Source organism: Haliotis asinina, chromosome 10, assembly GCF_037392515.1.
Source record: "Haliotis asinina isolate JCU_RB_2024 chromosome 10, JCU_Hal_asi_v2, whole genome shotgun sequence".
Lineage (NCBI taxonomy): Eukaryota > Metazoa > Mollusca > Gastropoda > Lepetellida > Haliotidae > Haliotis > Haliotis asinina.
Window position 1 is genome coordinate 16945355 of NC_090289.1, and position 17107 is coordinate 16962461.

Here is a 17107-nt window from a genome sequence, read left to right on the forward strand (position 1 = left end):
CTTGTTAATTAGTGAGTGATACGTGTCCCTTACATAGAGTGATGAATAGTGGGCAGTTTGACCGTAAACACTGTAACAACACATTTCCCGATATTATTCAGAAACGGGAAGTGTCAGTCAGTATCTTATTAACTCGTGAGTGGTACGTGTCACATACATAGAGTAATTAGAGGGTATTTCAGGTAAAATCATATAATGTCAGTAGTGTAACAGTCAGTATTGCCAAAATGTCTCGGCCTGCAAAACGCGAGGCCAATACCGGCACTTTGCGAAAACCTGCATTTTTATTTGGTCCCAAGTGATGCCGCTACTGACAGAGTCCACTGTGTATTCTTGTAAATAATAAAGACTGTTACTCAAGTCGATGACTTGCAGAGTCTACAAACTGGAGAATGTCACTGCATTGCAACACATTTCATATTACTGAGTACAATAAGAAATGGTACGACTATTCAAACCATAATATTTACAGCATCCAATAAATGCTCTCTCATCATTCACAATCTGAAATATTTACCGTATGATTCCATCCCATGTCACCATGTTCTGAAACTTAACACGAATCCTCTCATTTTGGTCCCAGTAAAAGAACTAAACGCATGATACGGCCAATTCAGACCCAGATGACTAAAGCTTTCTTAATCTATCCACAATAATCTCCCAAATAATTGTGTGAGGTGTTACCTGGATCTTCACTGCAGTATAGTCTGACAGAAAATGTTTCAGGACGGTGTTTGGTAACTTTACTTTCAAACTATAACTGCAGTTATTTACCCAGTATTTACTGAACTTCTCTGGAAAGGTTGCAGGATCGTAATCGACCAGTAATTTGTTTATCAGAATCTTATCCTTAAACATAATAAACCAAATTCACTGTAACTTGTACCTCGGTGACAAAGGGCAAAAACTATGTGAAATATATTTCGGACAACTGTAACATTTCTGCTAACACTACAGGAATAGACCCAGACACATCCGTCATTTCCTTACAAGAGTGAGTGAGCGAGTTTGGTTTTATGCCGCTTTTAGCAATATTCCAGCAATATCATGGCGGGGGACATCAGAAAATGGGCCTCACACATTGTACCCATGTGGGGAATCGAACCTGGGTCTTCAGCATGATGAGCGAACACTTTAACCACTAGGCTACCCTGCCGCCCCTTTCCTTATAAGAAACCATACTGTCATGTATATAGTCAGTGGGTGGTTTGCACTGCTTCCAGCAATATTCTGGCAATATCATGACTGGAGGATACCAAATGGGCCTCACACATTGTACAGAATTTAACAAGGGTCATTGGCGAGATGAGTGAACATATTGATTACTCAGCTACCCCAGCACCCTCTTATAAAGAAAGATTTTCCACTTCCCGAGAACAAATGATTCATTTGTCATAGCCTCATCACCTCCTTTTGAGTAAACATCAAAGTTATGAGTTACAAAAAGCTGTGGTAAACATTAAATTATATATGCTGTTGTCTGCAACGATTACAATTCAGTTGTGGAATTTGTCAAATCCTCTTATCATATTATCGAAAAACTTCACATGCAAAGGTTGTGTTCTACACAAATGCTTACATTTTATCACAAACTTCCTCCTCCTGACAACAAATAAGAGTGGAATAACAATAAATTCACCACTGAATTCAATGAGAGGCTCAGACTGTTCTAATTACAATACTCTGGATTTTGTGTCCAAAAGAACTGGATGGCTACAAAAAAGCAAGTGCTTGATCAACTTTGCTTAAATCATTGTTTCTTAAAAAGATAAAGTTATGTCCCTTACAACAGCTATCTGCATATACTTGGATGTAAGAAATATATATCGTGAAAGTTGAATATTCTGTTTGTGAAATTGTCTGTCAACAAAAACAACTACAACTGAACAGCAATGGAAACACAACGCTTACTTTCATGACATTATATTTTTTCAGAACTTGCATTTCTTTTGCTGTTCCGTATATATAACAAAGCATGCTTTTCTAGTCAATTAATAAGACAAATGGGTGGAAAAGAAAAACAACATGGACAAATGGGCAGATGTACATTATTGAGAGTGTCTTGATAAAGTAGGGACAAACGAAATGGTGATGTTCATTTAAAAAATACCATTTGCCTGATTTCAGATTTAATATTTGGTTCTCTGGTGAGTCACAACAGACAACTGTCTGGGGAGGAATGTCCTTGAAATATCATACACATATAGGTAAACTGTCTTTTAGTTAGCAAGTAATGTAATCCACACTCAATCACCTGTAAATGCTCATCAGGACATGACTTGCACCCTTAACTAATACTATCTCTACCTTCGATGATACTCTCACAAATGGCTGAATCTTGGCAAAGTAAATATTAAAATTTATAAAAAAGTTAAAATTCATGTGACAACTCACAAAATGCCCAATGAAACAGAATAAATTTGCAAACAACTAAACACATGAAAGGCGTTAACCTCAATGAGCTGAGGAGACATTTTTGTTTGATTCCCATTCATCTATGAGAAATGTTGATTTACCGATTTCATTACAATATCAAGACTAGAAGCCGAAGACTGATGGGGTGAAAATATATATAAATGATCTTAATACTTTCTACATCATTACATGTTCTATGTCTAATCTCACGGATACATCTAAACACTTCTCAATATCTGTCCCATGTTTTTGGCATACACTGCAGTGAATATCTGTCGCAAAACAACCACAACCTGTGATATCGATAACAACAAAAACACTGACAGAATAAAAGTACTAATAACACTGAGCAACATCCTCCATATACATTTTGTTCAAATTCAAGATTTATTGAAGCAGCTTACAATATTATAGTATATTTCATGTACATTTCAGTGCGGTCCTAGCTGATACCTAATCCTGCCTATGATTCACTGCCAGTATCTCATATGTTGCATGTGCATTTCACTGAAAGTGAACTTCCTGCCAAGTGATAAGTTACATATAGAAAATATTTAAAGCCTGTGGGCAGACACATTCACAGGACATTCATGATGATTGTCACCTGTCAATCATCCTGATTGACTAATCCAAATTAAATTTACGACTAAGTAATGACACTGGTGATCAAGAGAGGATAGCTTTGCTGCCTCTGTTTGACACTGATAAGCCATCTAGACTAGCAGTTCTGTGTATCTTCCCAGTCTTCTGCCAGGCACGAACCTTGTCCTCGCAAACACTGCACATGGCCTGTAATAGAGGAGACATTCCTTGGTACAACTATATAAGTTGGGAACATACCAAATCTCTCCATTCTTTTCATTCAAACTCCCAGTTAACATGTCTTTCAAACCTAGATGGTCCACACCCCAATGACATGAAACAGAAACAATATTTTGTAGAACACAGATTGTACTTGCAGCTTTACACTTTACACTGATAGTGATGTGTGTCTGACCTAGTTTTATAATAATAATTGTGAATTTGTAATGCACCTTTTGCATGTACAGTGCACTCTGTCCAACTCAGAATCCTTCAAGAATTGCTGTATAAACCAGATTGAACTTATCGTCCCAACGTAATCCTTCTTTGTCATAATAAACAAACCCTGTATCTCTCAATATTTCGGATTTCAGACCAAAGTGTCAGCTCAAAAAGATAGTTACAAGTAAAAACATAGCTTAATAATCTGGACTGGAATGGGCATTTAGTCTTATTTAGTAAGCCGTACAACTGCTTGGTCAATAAACCTTGAATAAACAACCCGTTGATTGGTTTGCGTATTTTGCATATCAGTGAATGCATATTTATTTACCTTTGATGCTATTAACACTAAGTTGTAAACTATCATTGAGATGATCATATAAGTGAGATGATCAGGCATCAATACAGGAAAATTCTGTGCAACTTGGACTGCTGCCTAATTCAGACTTTTTAGATAATTAGATAGAATGCAATTTACAAGGCACATACTCCTAGCCCTGACACACAATCTGATTATCACTACTCCAGATAACCCAAGCTGCCTGTGAGACACTGAAGGTTAATACACTCCCCAGGGAGTTGAGATTGATAATACGATGTGACGCTGAGATGGACATTCAATGATCGAGGAGAAACAAATACCAACGCAATAGCTGCATGAATATGTACGCTATATAAATATCCTGTAAGATAAGAGATAGTCATGACTTATCCCACAAGGTACCCATTTTCTGCTGCATGAACAGTTTTACAACATACCTCCAACTTTAGGGCCCTGTCTTTACTGAGGGGCTCCAGGGGAAAGACCAAATCATGAGCATCAGCGAGAGACCGAAGGTCAAAGTAGTATTTGGCATAGACACTTGATGGTACGTTGATGTTGAACTGTAGTAACTCTAAAAACTGCCGTTCTAGTTCATTCCTAGAGGAAAGAAAAAATGATCATACAAATCCCCTTATGATGTTCTGTAACAAGGATTTTTAGTCATGATATTATGTCACACGAAAGAAATAAATATTCAGCGTGTGAAACTGCCATAAACTGAAATTGTTCCACAGATAATCAGCATTGATACCTTCTTGGCCCTGAAGTATTTCAAAGTTCAATGTAACTTTCTTCAATATAGCCTGCTCATGAACCACACATTGCTTGACAAGTATTAGATGAGCCTGTGCAGTGAGTGTGTTTGTGACAACAGGCGGGCCAAGTAATCTGTATGAATACATTTGGTTGCTACAGGTAGACTGGTGATCGCGCATGTGCAATACATGCTGACAGTGGTGTGAAATCAATACCGCTACTATCTAACATGTGCCCCGTAGAGTGATTTAGTTCAGCAAGAAACCATCACGACAATATTTGCATGGGTCAGTTGAACTTTTCAATATTTAGATGACAACCTGTTTACCTCTTGTTTCATATGGAATGTTCTGGAGGGCGTTCCCATGTTTGCAAATTGGGGTCATTTGTCAGGTTGTGACTCATCTAATACTTGTCAAGCAGTAGTTTACAAAGACCCATGAAGGTCTGGGGTAGAATAGATCTTCAGCAAACCATACTTCCCTAAAATGCAACTCTGCTTGTTGCAAGAGGCGACTAACAGGATCAGGCGGTCAGGCTCATTGACTTGGTTGGCACATGTCATTGGTTCCAAATTGCGCAGATCGATGCTCATGCTGTTGATTAGTGGATTGTCTGGTCCTGACTCTATTACTTACAGACCGCCATTACACAGCTGAAATATTGCTGAGTGCATCAAAAAACTAAACTCACACACTTACTCTCTCACTCTTTACCATGTTTACATTAATTACATTCTGTTTGAGAAGCAACTCAATCCACAATAATACATTGAACATTATGACAACCTACATGTCTTCTACAGCAACATCTTTGAGAATCTGACAGAAATCCACATTCCACACAGCCTGATCATCCCATACTTTGGAAGCAAGAAGAATGGCACCAAGGACGATTCGTCGCCATGTTGCTGGGGAAACCTCTATCTCTGCGTAGGTTAAAAGTCTTTCCAAATACACCTGCAGACAAGGAATAGTACCACATATAACAGCTGTTGTATGTGTTCCCTACAGATACTTCAAGCATGGCCACAATCATGCCACATTCTACAATTCCTCTATATACCCTTACTTATTAATCATCTTAATGTGGATGGAAAATTTTATTGTGAAAAACATTTTGTTGCAGAAATATCCTGGGTTTTTTTGTTGCAGAAGCCTGGATGAATTGGTTTGAGACATTTAATCAGCTATGACTCACTCATATATAAGCATGTTCAGCTTTACTATAAGTCAGCATGGGTTAATAAGCTTAACCTGTATTCCAGCTGTCACAGTTTGATCAAGCCCACATTTTCCAGTCTCAAACATTGCACCAATAACTGAGAACAAATTCCAGTAAGAGGTCCAATGAACACAAACCAATATGGCCAAGATACTCACAGGAAGTCATTACACTGCTAGATTATCTGCTTCAATGCACTGACATTTCTTTTGTGAAATCCATACTGCTTTTTCCAATGTGTATTTGTACTAGGACTAAGAACATTTTCAAACAAGGAAATCAGAGTGTGGAAAGATATCCCTTCTACTATTAGTCTGGTGCTCACCAAGGTAACTATTGCACATTCTGCTGTGAGCTGGGCAGCACTGAACAGGTTCCTAACAAATCGATATATCGTCTTATGTTCAGGATCCCTCTTGTTGTAGTCATCAGGGACAGGTTCCTTCTGAAAGGTCAAGGTCAAGGCGTTCACGATCAAAGTGTAATAAAACTAAATTAAGCCCTGTATGGTTATATTTTATATTGAATGTGGTGCTTTCAAAATACATGAAATCATTTACAACTTCAAAAATCCTCATAAATTCACGTAACTACAATCAAAGTTTCCATTCATTTTGCCAAAATTATACACACAGACAAAGGGTGTTTTTTCTCATCAAATATATCCTGTATATGGGATTCTGTGTTGGGAGGAGGCATGAACTGATGACGGTTCCGGATGTGGAAGTAGATGGCAAGAGCTACTGCTTTGATTGTGTTCTTCAGATTGGGCTGTGACACTGTGGAGTCATCAATGAATATTGTGGAACATGAGCTGAATTTCTTCAGTTGTCCATACTCATCCACCTAAAAAGTAAAAAAATAAAACTTATCTGATTTGGATTTAAAACGAATGGCCATTACCCAAAGATTTTGTATGGGATAGGGCAGAAACTGATCTCCATCCCTTGTCATCCTGGTTAGTTGACATTTTATTAGTTAGAGAATACGGTTCTACACTGTCAGCAGTAATCAAACTATGGATACACAATGCCATTTAGAAAGAGGTCAAAAGTAATATATGTTATATAACTGGGATTACACTTTCTTAGTAAAGTACAGATTCTAGTACTTTTGTTGGGTTGAATGGTGGCAATTAGGTGTCTGACTGATTTCAATTCTTGAATGGGACTTAACCAAACAAAAGTACCAGGATTTGTAATTTATTAAGAAACTACAATCCTAAACATGTAACCTATCTTACAATACTCAAACTACAAATGACGAATCACTGACTCCTGCAAGTAACAGCATCTGTCAGACAAGCCAATGCTATACATTTTGAACTATGTTATGAGGTAACAACAAGCTTTCAACAAAGTCTAACCACAATTGAGATCTGTGAAGAGCTGGGATCTTCAGCAACCCAGGCTTGTAAGAATCAACATATGGGATCAGGTGGTCAGGCTTGTTGACTTGATTGGCACATTTTATCATATTCCGACTGTGTTGATGGATGTTCATGCTGTTCATCACTGCATTGTCTGATCCAGACTCAATCATTTACAGCCAAAACATAGCAAAAATATGGCGGAGTGCAGCATTAAACTAAACTCACTCACTCAACAAGACAAGTCAGTTTTATCATAACCACAGGAACCATATTTGTTTCCTGACAAACATGAGCATGTAAGCAATATGACTGTGCCACGCCTCATAAGCAACAGTGAGGGACATGATGGATCCACATAACAAAATCGGAATCTTGATAAGATACATGCAGAGCTCCAGATAGTTTTTCAAACAGTTGAGTATTTACTTCCATGTCTGTTTATGTACAAGTAAATGCATTTTTTTAGGAATAGCTCGCATTTTGTGTACACCCACTAGTTAAAAGAACTGAGCACTTTACACAGACCTTGTTATCCTTATTGAGTACATAACTCTTCTAAATATATAAACATAAATACATCTCAATAGACTAAATGTGTTTAGTAATCGTCATATTGCCAAACAGTTGGCAGCCATTTCTAAATACTCAACATGGAAGTCATGTGACTATTCGAGTAAACTCCGGACAGTGGCTATGGCTATAATAGTATATGTATGTAGGCATCGCCTATCATCAGCTAATGTTGCTGTAGAGTTTGGGCGCCATGACGAATCATATGACAGTAAATTTAGTTAATTGAGTAAGTATGCAAGGTGTTATAGACCTATTGGGTTTTAAGTGATTATGACATGTTTTTTTGTACTCCCAGATTTGTAATTAATTGAATAAATCTGATTTTTATTGAGTAAAATATGCAAACATGCGCCTTAACTGGAGCTCTGTACATACAACGTCAACACTGCATGAAACTCTCCATGGTCAATGTGGTCATGGTAACTATGGCAACATGGGGTCATTAATGACCTAAAGAGTAGTTTATGCAATAAGATTTATTTTGGGTTGCACTATGGTAGATATGGTAATTTTGAAGCATCACTGCATCTGTTTCTCAAAAACATGGACTTCTGAACCAGAACCCAAAATAAACTGGTACATGGTCATCTGGTTGCCACAGAACATCCAACAACTACTACTGTCGGAATTGAATGAGCAAGTGAGCATGTTTCAGTGTTGCTTTTAGCAAACCACCAGCAACATAACAGTGGGGAACACCCGAATAGGGCTTCCTTCAAACATTGTACCCATGTGGGGAATCAAACCGTTCTTTGTTATACATGACGAGCCAACACTTTAACCACTTAGCCACCCCTTTGCCCTGATTTATCTAAATACTCACTTGTGTCACCGTAACAACAAAGCTTTACTTACTACGTGATGGTGGCCTTCTGATGTGGTGATAATCTGACTTCTCCTCCTTAGCTTATTATCTGGAGAGAAAAAAATTCAGTGTATATCAGTCGATAATCTCATAGCGCAATACAGGAAACAAACATGAACTGATGATAGGACAAATGGTCAACAATATGAGCACCAACAAGTGTGCCTGCTATATAATCATGATTATAGTGACACATTCCTCAAGAGTGTGTGAGAGAAGACACAACATTTAATTCAGTTACATTTAGCATTAATTCTTCACTGGACTGAATGTACAGTCTGTTTGGGTTTAGATGAGAATGATGAATGACTAAAATCACTTGAAATAGGGACAGGGACACAAAACATAAGACACAGGTTCCTGAAACCTCTGTATCTAACAGAATGTGAAATCTGATGTTTTATGATCGATCACGGTTGTTTAAGAAGCTGTGATGTAGTATTGTTCTGTTTTCACTCTTCACACCGAGGGGTGACAAACATCCTTGCTATCTCCTGGGTATACGTTCTGATAAATCTCCACTATACCAAAGGTGCATCTACAGATGAACTTATTACCACCTTTGGCTGGCTTTTTGTCCAACCAGGTGTTTATGCTTTTGAAGTTGAGCATACCAATCACAACCTACTTTTGTTTTTTTATTCATCTAACCGATTAAACCTGGCAACACAAACAATGCAGACGTACTCTGAAAGAGTTACAAGGGGCCTGCATATTTTTTTAAAGTTTTGTACAAGTCACTTTGTCTGTATGATTTCCTAAAAATCTGAACAAACCTTTGCAGCTGCAACCACTATCTTTACTGACCTTGGCAAGCTCGGTTGTAATGGAAACTCTGCTGATTGGCTATTGTGAAAATGTAGAGCCAGCAAAGGGAGATAATAAAATTATTGGGCTGACCCGTAGATGCATCCAGGGTATAGTGGAGATTTATCGGAAAGTATACCCATAAGACATCTAGGATGGGAGACAAATGGCTACTGGAACACTGCCGTAACAGCATCGCAGTACAGTCCACTACTAACCAAGAAAAAACAAGCACTAATCCACCTGCCATTGTTTACCCTGGGTGTGAGTGCGTGAGTGAGTGCAGTTTTAGGCCGCACTCAGCAATATTCCAGCTATATGGCAGTGGTCTGTAAATAATCGAGTCTGGACCAGACAATCCAGTGATCAACAACACGAGCATCGATCTGCATAACTGGGAACCAATGACATGTGTCAACCAAGTCAGCGCGCCTGTCCACCCGATCCCGTTAGTCGCCTCTTACGACAAGCATAGTCGCCTTTTATGGAAGTATGGGTTGCTGAAGGCCTATTCTACCCCAGACCTTCACGGGTCCCCCTGGGTGTGAAGCGTGAAAATGGAACAATGTGAAATGATAGTTTCTTAAACAACTTTTGTGTGTTATTCATACACACAAAACACTCAAGGGGTAACAAACAATTCTGGCTACCAAGAGTGGACACAGATTACATTTTGTGACTCTTAAGACCTTAGACTTGTTGTAAGAGGCAACAAATGGGATTCAGACTCACTGGCTTGGTTGACACGTCATCATGTCCTAACTACGTGAAACAATGCTAATGATGTTGATCATTGGATTGTCTGGTCAAAATATGATTATGTACAGTATTTATCTCCTCAGTTCATAGCTCCTCAGTGACACAAATCAGGGAGAAAGCCCCTGACCAAGGATACATTTGTTGCTAATGTTATGTAACTGTTCACAATGAGTGACTTTAGTTTTATGCCACTCAGCTAATCCACTAATTGGACCAAACAATCCAATGATCAATGGCATGAGCATCAATCTGCGCAACTGGGAACCGATGACATGTTCTTGCAATGCCTCGGGTGGAGCACATCAGAAAGGGGCTTCACACGTTGCACTAGTGTGGGAAATCAAACGTGGTTCTGTGGCAAAATGAGCTTTCGCTAGAACCACTAGAACTGCCTTATGGAACTGGACCACTTGGACCAATGACTGAAGACTGATACTGACTTGTTTTTAACCCAATACACACACTTACTTTTCTGGACTTCATTTTCAGAGCGTGTTGAGAAAAGAGGCCTGGCAATAGGATTGTTGGATGGATCAGCATCAATTTCTGGAAACAAAATTAAAACATGATTAAAACTAGCATATTCAAAGTGAGAGATACATTGAACAGGACAGGTTGTTCATACATCTAAGAAGCCTTGTACGAATAGGTTTTCTAAAACATACTTTAAGATGGATTTACATAGAATTTTTCAGGTATGAGTATACAATACAGGTATACAATGAGTGAGCGAGTTTAGTTTTCCTCTGCCTTTAGCAATCCCCTGGCAATATCACAGAGATGGACAACAGAAGTGGGCTTTACATGTTATGCCCAGGGAGGAAATTGAACTTGGGTAGGTGTGATGAGCAAGGACTTTAACCACTAGGCTACCATACCACTCTAAAATGATATTGTAGACTGTATATCTAATTACTAAGAGATAAGTTGAGGTTTGTTTTCCTTGTAACTTGAATGATTCTAAACTTAGTCCAGTAGGGTATATGAACGTGTTTAATGCAAGAATTGCTTGTGTGATACTAGATTCTAACATAGAAGTGACATATTTTAAGTTTTGTAATGTAGTACGTGGGCTGATAAAAGCACTAATTACATCAACACTTATGGCTACTTTTCAGTATATTAAGTGCATGTACTTGCAGTAATTTGATACAAGTGCACTTTATTGCTGTAGTATCAATTTGTGATCTAAAATACTTATTTCACTTGAAGGCTTTACACTGTAGCAGGTGAAACGGTTTACCACTGTGCACTCAAAAACAATTTAGTACGTATGTCTCTAACAATCCCTCTTATTTTGCCCATTATACAACCAAGCTATCTTTAGGCCTGGCAGAAAGGTGTACAGTCAGAAATCTCTTTGATTTGAACAAATTACCAGTGATTATCTTCATTAGAACTGTCACTGATAATATTGTACATAAAACATTCACTGATTCAGATGAGATAAAGTTTTAAATCACAGACACAAAACACTATTTCCTGTCCCTGTTTCAAGCCTGCCCATGAGCAAGTATTTCACCACTTACTAGTGATGTACAAAATCTTGATGCTTGATCAGTGTTACATTTGGGTGAAATTTTGAGTGGGTCCAAATTGATGAAAATAGTGTTTCTGGACCCCCTCCTCCAAATAGATGAGCAGATGTAAAATAGAAGGGGTCCTCCCTGAATTTGTTGAGTCAAAACACTCCAAAACCCTGTCTTGAGACAAAAATGCTTGATAACTTCTTTTTGCATTTTCTCAAATTTATTTGGATGATATTTATCAATACTTGATCAAAAGTTTGTTCACAATTACCAATTTATGAAGGGGTCACCATGGACATCTAATTTTGGAAACGACCATGACTCAAAATTATCTTTTGGAGTCAAAGGCAAGTATTTGTGAGTCACATGATATTTTATGATTCAGAAAACCTAACTGCATTTTGATGAATTATATTTGTAATACATAATGATCAGATTCAACCTTTCACTATGTCTTTTAACTTGAATCATCTATAACTTATCAAATCAAGACATAGAAAACGAAAAAATGCAAGTCATGAAGGAGACCAAATTGTGTCACTTCGCGAAGGCGCATCTTGCTCTAGTCAATCAAATCATTAGGCTATAAGAAAAATGTTCTGATACTGTCTTCATACTTTAACACTGTAAATCTGGTCAAAGACTCAAACCAGGACTACTAATTTCACTGAACGACATAAAAAATAATAGTGACTTGTTACTGTATTCAAATTACCCTTTAATTGTGATATATATCATACCTGCATCATAGTGTATTCATTGCAGTCCTAGCTGTCAGTAATATTCTTGTTTAGGCAAACTGCATGTAAATAGCTGAGTAAAGTCTATAAAAACCAGATGCCTGATAGCGAAAACAACAGTCAACACAATCAACGATTGATTATGTTAACTCAGGATAAACACTGTCATAAACTTACAGTTACACTCTGCATGAGTACATATTCTCATGACTTAACATTGTGATTTTTTCTCAGAGGGATGTATTGAAAGTTTAATACTAATCCTTACTGAGACATGAACACAAATAACATCTTCACCTTCTGGCTCCCTCTCACTTATGTGTGGCACACCAGGCAATGACGTAGTGCTCTGTGGTTGAGGCAACATATGTGTTTCCTCTTGAGATGGCTGGTATATCTCTTCTCTCTTTGATTTTCGCCCACCTTTGGGGCTATGGTAAATACAACAGGACTGCTTGTTTCCCATTTTAACGAGAACTTATTCACGATCCTCGTTTCCCGTTTATAGCACAAACGGCCAAATGACGGTCCGACCTATGAAAGTATTTTGCAATCTAGGACTTAGATCCATAGAACAAATGCGACTCTTCCACGCCTGCCATAGTGCACAAGCGACAATATGTTATTTTCATTAAAATTCACACGGTAACATAACAACACAGTTAATTAAAGGTATCGTAATCTTCTGCATGTGCAGTGCGCGTCATCACAGAACACTGCATGAATCCTGGCACTGTTTGCTGCCTTTGTCACAACTATGAAATTTGGTATCATCGTTACAATGCAAAGTCTTTAACCGTTAGAAACATCCCACATTTACACCGTCCATGCCACGGTTTTCTACATTAGGAATACATTGGTCTTGATCATACTCAAGTTCCAATATTCACATTTGTTCGAAGCGTAAGTTCTATATTCTAGTCACCGGCTGCAGCAGCGGAAGTGAATTTGATGTCAATCGCTCGCTGACATTAAGTCGCTTTACGTGATTGGTCGATTTCAGGAAGTACTAAACAATGATTGGTTCTGTGTGCTCGGATGCGGGAAGCTTCATAAGACCTGCTTTGATTGGTCAAGCTAACTTCTGGCACATCCGCATGACAACTGATTGCAGGTGCACGTTGTTTATATCGCCCACTAGATGAAACTGGCCGAACAAGTTAATGCGTGGTCATAAAATATTTCTATCTCCCAAACTTAATACTAACTATGATGATGTTGACCGTGTATCTTCACCCGATCATCCACAGAATAAGTATTTCGATGAGCGTCATTGCGGCCTATAAAAGCCAAGGAACCAATGGAACATTTGGACAACTTCTAAAATACTCAAGACTTAAGATATTTGAGGTTTCTGCTTCTTGAACGACGTCTTTGAACATGATCACATGTCTCATACTTGACTTCTACAGAAAATTCGATGGCTTCGAGGCACAAACTTACAACTGATTTCTGACTTCTGATTTCACATATATTTCCGAATAACAAATTAGATAAAAGAACATAAACATTCAAATAGACTAACAACTAATCTCTGAAATGAACACGTTTTAATGAAAAATGTGCATAGTAAAAAAATGGTATCATTATGCACAAGAGATAGTTTGCGGAGGGTTTGATCTTGTGGTTCAAGGAGGATCCATTTAGTCGGCTGAAGCCACGAGGACGTTAAATACACACTAGAGTCACATCGTCATGGGTTCGAATCCCCAATGAGCAGATTATGATGAACAGTTTCTTGTGTTCGCTAAATGCAACACCACCCAAGACTCGCCCTAATCTAAACAACACTTCAAAGCAGTCTTCTAAATCAACTTTTACGATGTAGCCAGATAGCTTTAAAACAATAACAATAAAAACTCCAAAATTAAAAAAATGATAATAATAAATTCAAAAATATCAAAAACATTTTTGTTTAATAAAAATCTATTCCTGGCTAGGACGTCTATGCCGTCGCTATGTCCACTTCGGAAAATTGAGTTAGGAAGCTCGTGACATGTTTTACTGCATATTGTATCTCCATGCAAACTTTCACCATGATATACAGCATAAAAAGTTGTTTTACATTTTTTCATCTAAAGAAAACAGCACAAAACTGTTAATTCCAGAGGAGTCTAAGTGGTTATTGGACCAATTAGCAAATCCAGTTTGATCACGTAGCATGGAGATGGACCAAGCTGGAATTTATTATCATCGTTATAGACATTCAAATGGAACAGCGGAACCCTTTCGGCCTTTTATTTTATCTAAGTTATGAAACTAAAACAAGTTTAAAAAGAGACAACCTAGTACATAGAAATAAGCATGCAATAATGATACTCTAATGATCCAGCTGCATTCCTGATTGTTGTTCTAAACTTTTAGAGGTTTGAGGAAATATTTTTAGAATTGCATGACTAGGTCAGTATGTCAGAAATCCCCATCTACCTTTAGAACAGGTATGCCAATCCAGTATCATGAATCCGCGTTTTCACAACAGCGTACCTTGAGAGAATAATAGGTACAAATCACCGAGTAACCGAGTCATGAATAAGTGATAATTGTGATTTAATTATGTTTGATTTTTTGGTTGCATGTGACCTTTAATTTAAGCAATCTATCTCTTGTAAAATACCACCCATTTCCTAGATAATGTGTTACATTTTGAGAGCATATTGATTAACGGAGAAACCTCATAAAAATTAAATCTGTTGACATTAGCTGATAAGCGCTTCTGTATCTGAGGATTTACATCATGTATATTAATTAAAAATGGAAAATTAGAAAAAATGTTGTTTTTTTTAAAAATTGAATATTTATGAAAATATGAATATTATTTTGCTATAACCCAGTCTCAGGTGATGTTCATTCATGTGGCCAGTAAACTGAACAGGCAACCTATATTAACAAATAATGCTTTCTTTTCACTGGTTGCTTTCATTGATATCTTAACTGATATGTACAGAATTGATTGATTCATTGACTGGCAGGTCACATTGCACCACTTACAGATGAAATGGAGTTCAAGTGAGGTAAAATGGGTTTTAAATTCGCGCTTAAGAATATGTCACTCATATGACGACGCGCATGTGTGTGTATGTGTGGCTGCTTGTACTAGCTCAGACTTAATCTCGTTATATGGTTCTAGCTCACTGTGACACCATGCCGAAGTTAAGCATGAATACTCCACTCAGACACCAGGGGCGTAGTTACAAAGAAATTCACGGGCTTACACATGATATTTGCAAAAAGGTTGGACAAGCTCTCGGTACTATCTAAATATAAACCTTTGCAAACCATCGAGCTTACACGAGGGAAAAATGACTGGACACGCCATTGCAATAGGGCTGTAGACTGTAGATTATCCTTGATTATAGTAACCTCGGGCCGACCATTCCTTATTTCACCCACAAGTGCCGAGCACCAGGTCTTTTGGGATGATGAGGCCGGTAATCGAAACTGTGCAGACGCTGTAGTTCCTACACCAAGTCGTCGAAATGGAGTTCAAAGCTGATACAAAGCATATCGAGACATGTGGATTCAGTTAGATGCTTGGTAGGATTCCTTTTTAACGCCGCCCTCAGCAATATTCCAACCTTAAGGCGGAAGTCTGTATAAATAATAGAGTCTGGACCAGGCAATCCACTGATCAACAGCATGATCATCGATCTAGGCATGCAGGAAACGATGACATTTGTCAGCCAAGTTGGTGAGCCTGACCACCTGATCCTGTTTACAGAGTCGCCTCTCACATGGGTTCTAACCCGACTCTTAACGGGTCCTGTCCTGCAGGAGGGTCATCAACCGCCGGTACCTACTCGCAGCTAAAACACCATCATGGTATGGCAGTTAGCACCATGGACTTGGAAGCTGTGAGTCGAGCGGAAAACCTATTTCAGACAAAATCAGGTTTCTGTGTCATGTAAGGGGTTGGCGCCGGAGATTTTAGCGACAAGGGCGTGAATTCATGTGATCGGTTTTTTGTTTTGTTGATTTTAGCACTGTTCAAGCCATTTGACATTGGGTGAAGCCTGACCTGAGATTCACGCATCACACGATTATGAAGAGTCGAACCCTGGTCTTCCGTGTGATAGCTGGACCTTCTGTTGGCTATATGACCGCTCCTCTGACACAGAAATAGGGAGGAGATAACTTGGGGCTGTTTCTCAAATGAATGCAAGGTGACCTCACAGTTTCGCGGGGAGCATCTGTTGCCGCCCAAACGACATCCTTGTCACCATATGAGTTGGATAATAATCATTTGGGCAAGTGGCAGCTCACAACAAAAACAAAACCTGTCAAGAATGGGCAGCACGAATCAAGATCTGATTTCACTGCAGCACGACTGGGAAATTTTGAGGTATCGTTGAGCAACAAAAATATGCAGTGGAGTATCTGGAACTGTAGGTAACGTACGCATCTTTGCTTAGAATTGATTGCAGTTACCAGTGTACAAAATTACCACTGGCCCGCGGCTAGTAAAACTCCAGTCGTGACTGTATGTCGTCTGACCGGCTGTGAATTTTCATGAGGTCACTCTGTAAAAATATCACTCTCTCTGACTTGCTAAGCTACAATACACTTTAAAATCATGCAAGGTTATGTCCTGTTTAAAAATGTTATCTTATCAGCAGTCTAAACATGAAACACTTATCACATTGACAATATCTTATTCTTATTTTTTTTTGTAATCTTTTTGTTCAGTTAACATATTCTAGTTTTGGGCAAGTGTATTATTTT

The 17107-nt window shown here is 38.3% G+C and overlaps 1 protein-coding gene across 1 annotated transcript; it reads right to left on the bottom strand.

The window, feature by feature from the left end:
* Positions 1–2011: 2011 nt before the first annotated feature.
* On the bottom strand, positions 2012–13311 carry LOC137298122 (cyclin-Y-like protein 1). Its single transcript, XM_067830221.1, has 8 exons — positions 12686–13311; positions 10588–10665; positions 8544–8602; positions 6377–6589; positions 6069–6188; positions 5312–5478; positions 4198–4360; positions 2012–3204 (listed from the first exon to the last, which is right to left on the bottom strand). The coding sequence occupies exons 1-8, from the start codon at positions 12852–12854 to the stop codon at positions 3082–3084; spliced, it is 1092 nt and encodes a 363-aa protein (XP_067686322.1). The 5' UTR covers positions 12855–13311; the 3' UTR covers positions 2012–3081.
* Between the last annotated feature and the right edge of the window lie 3796 nt (positions 13312–17107).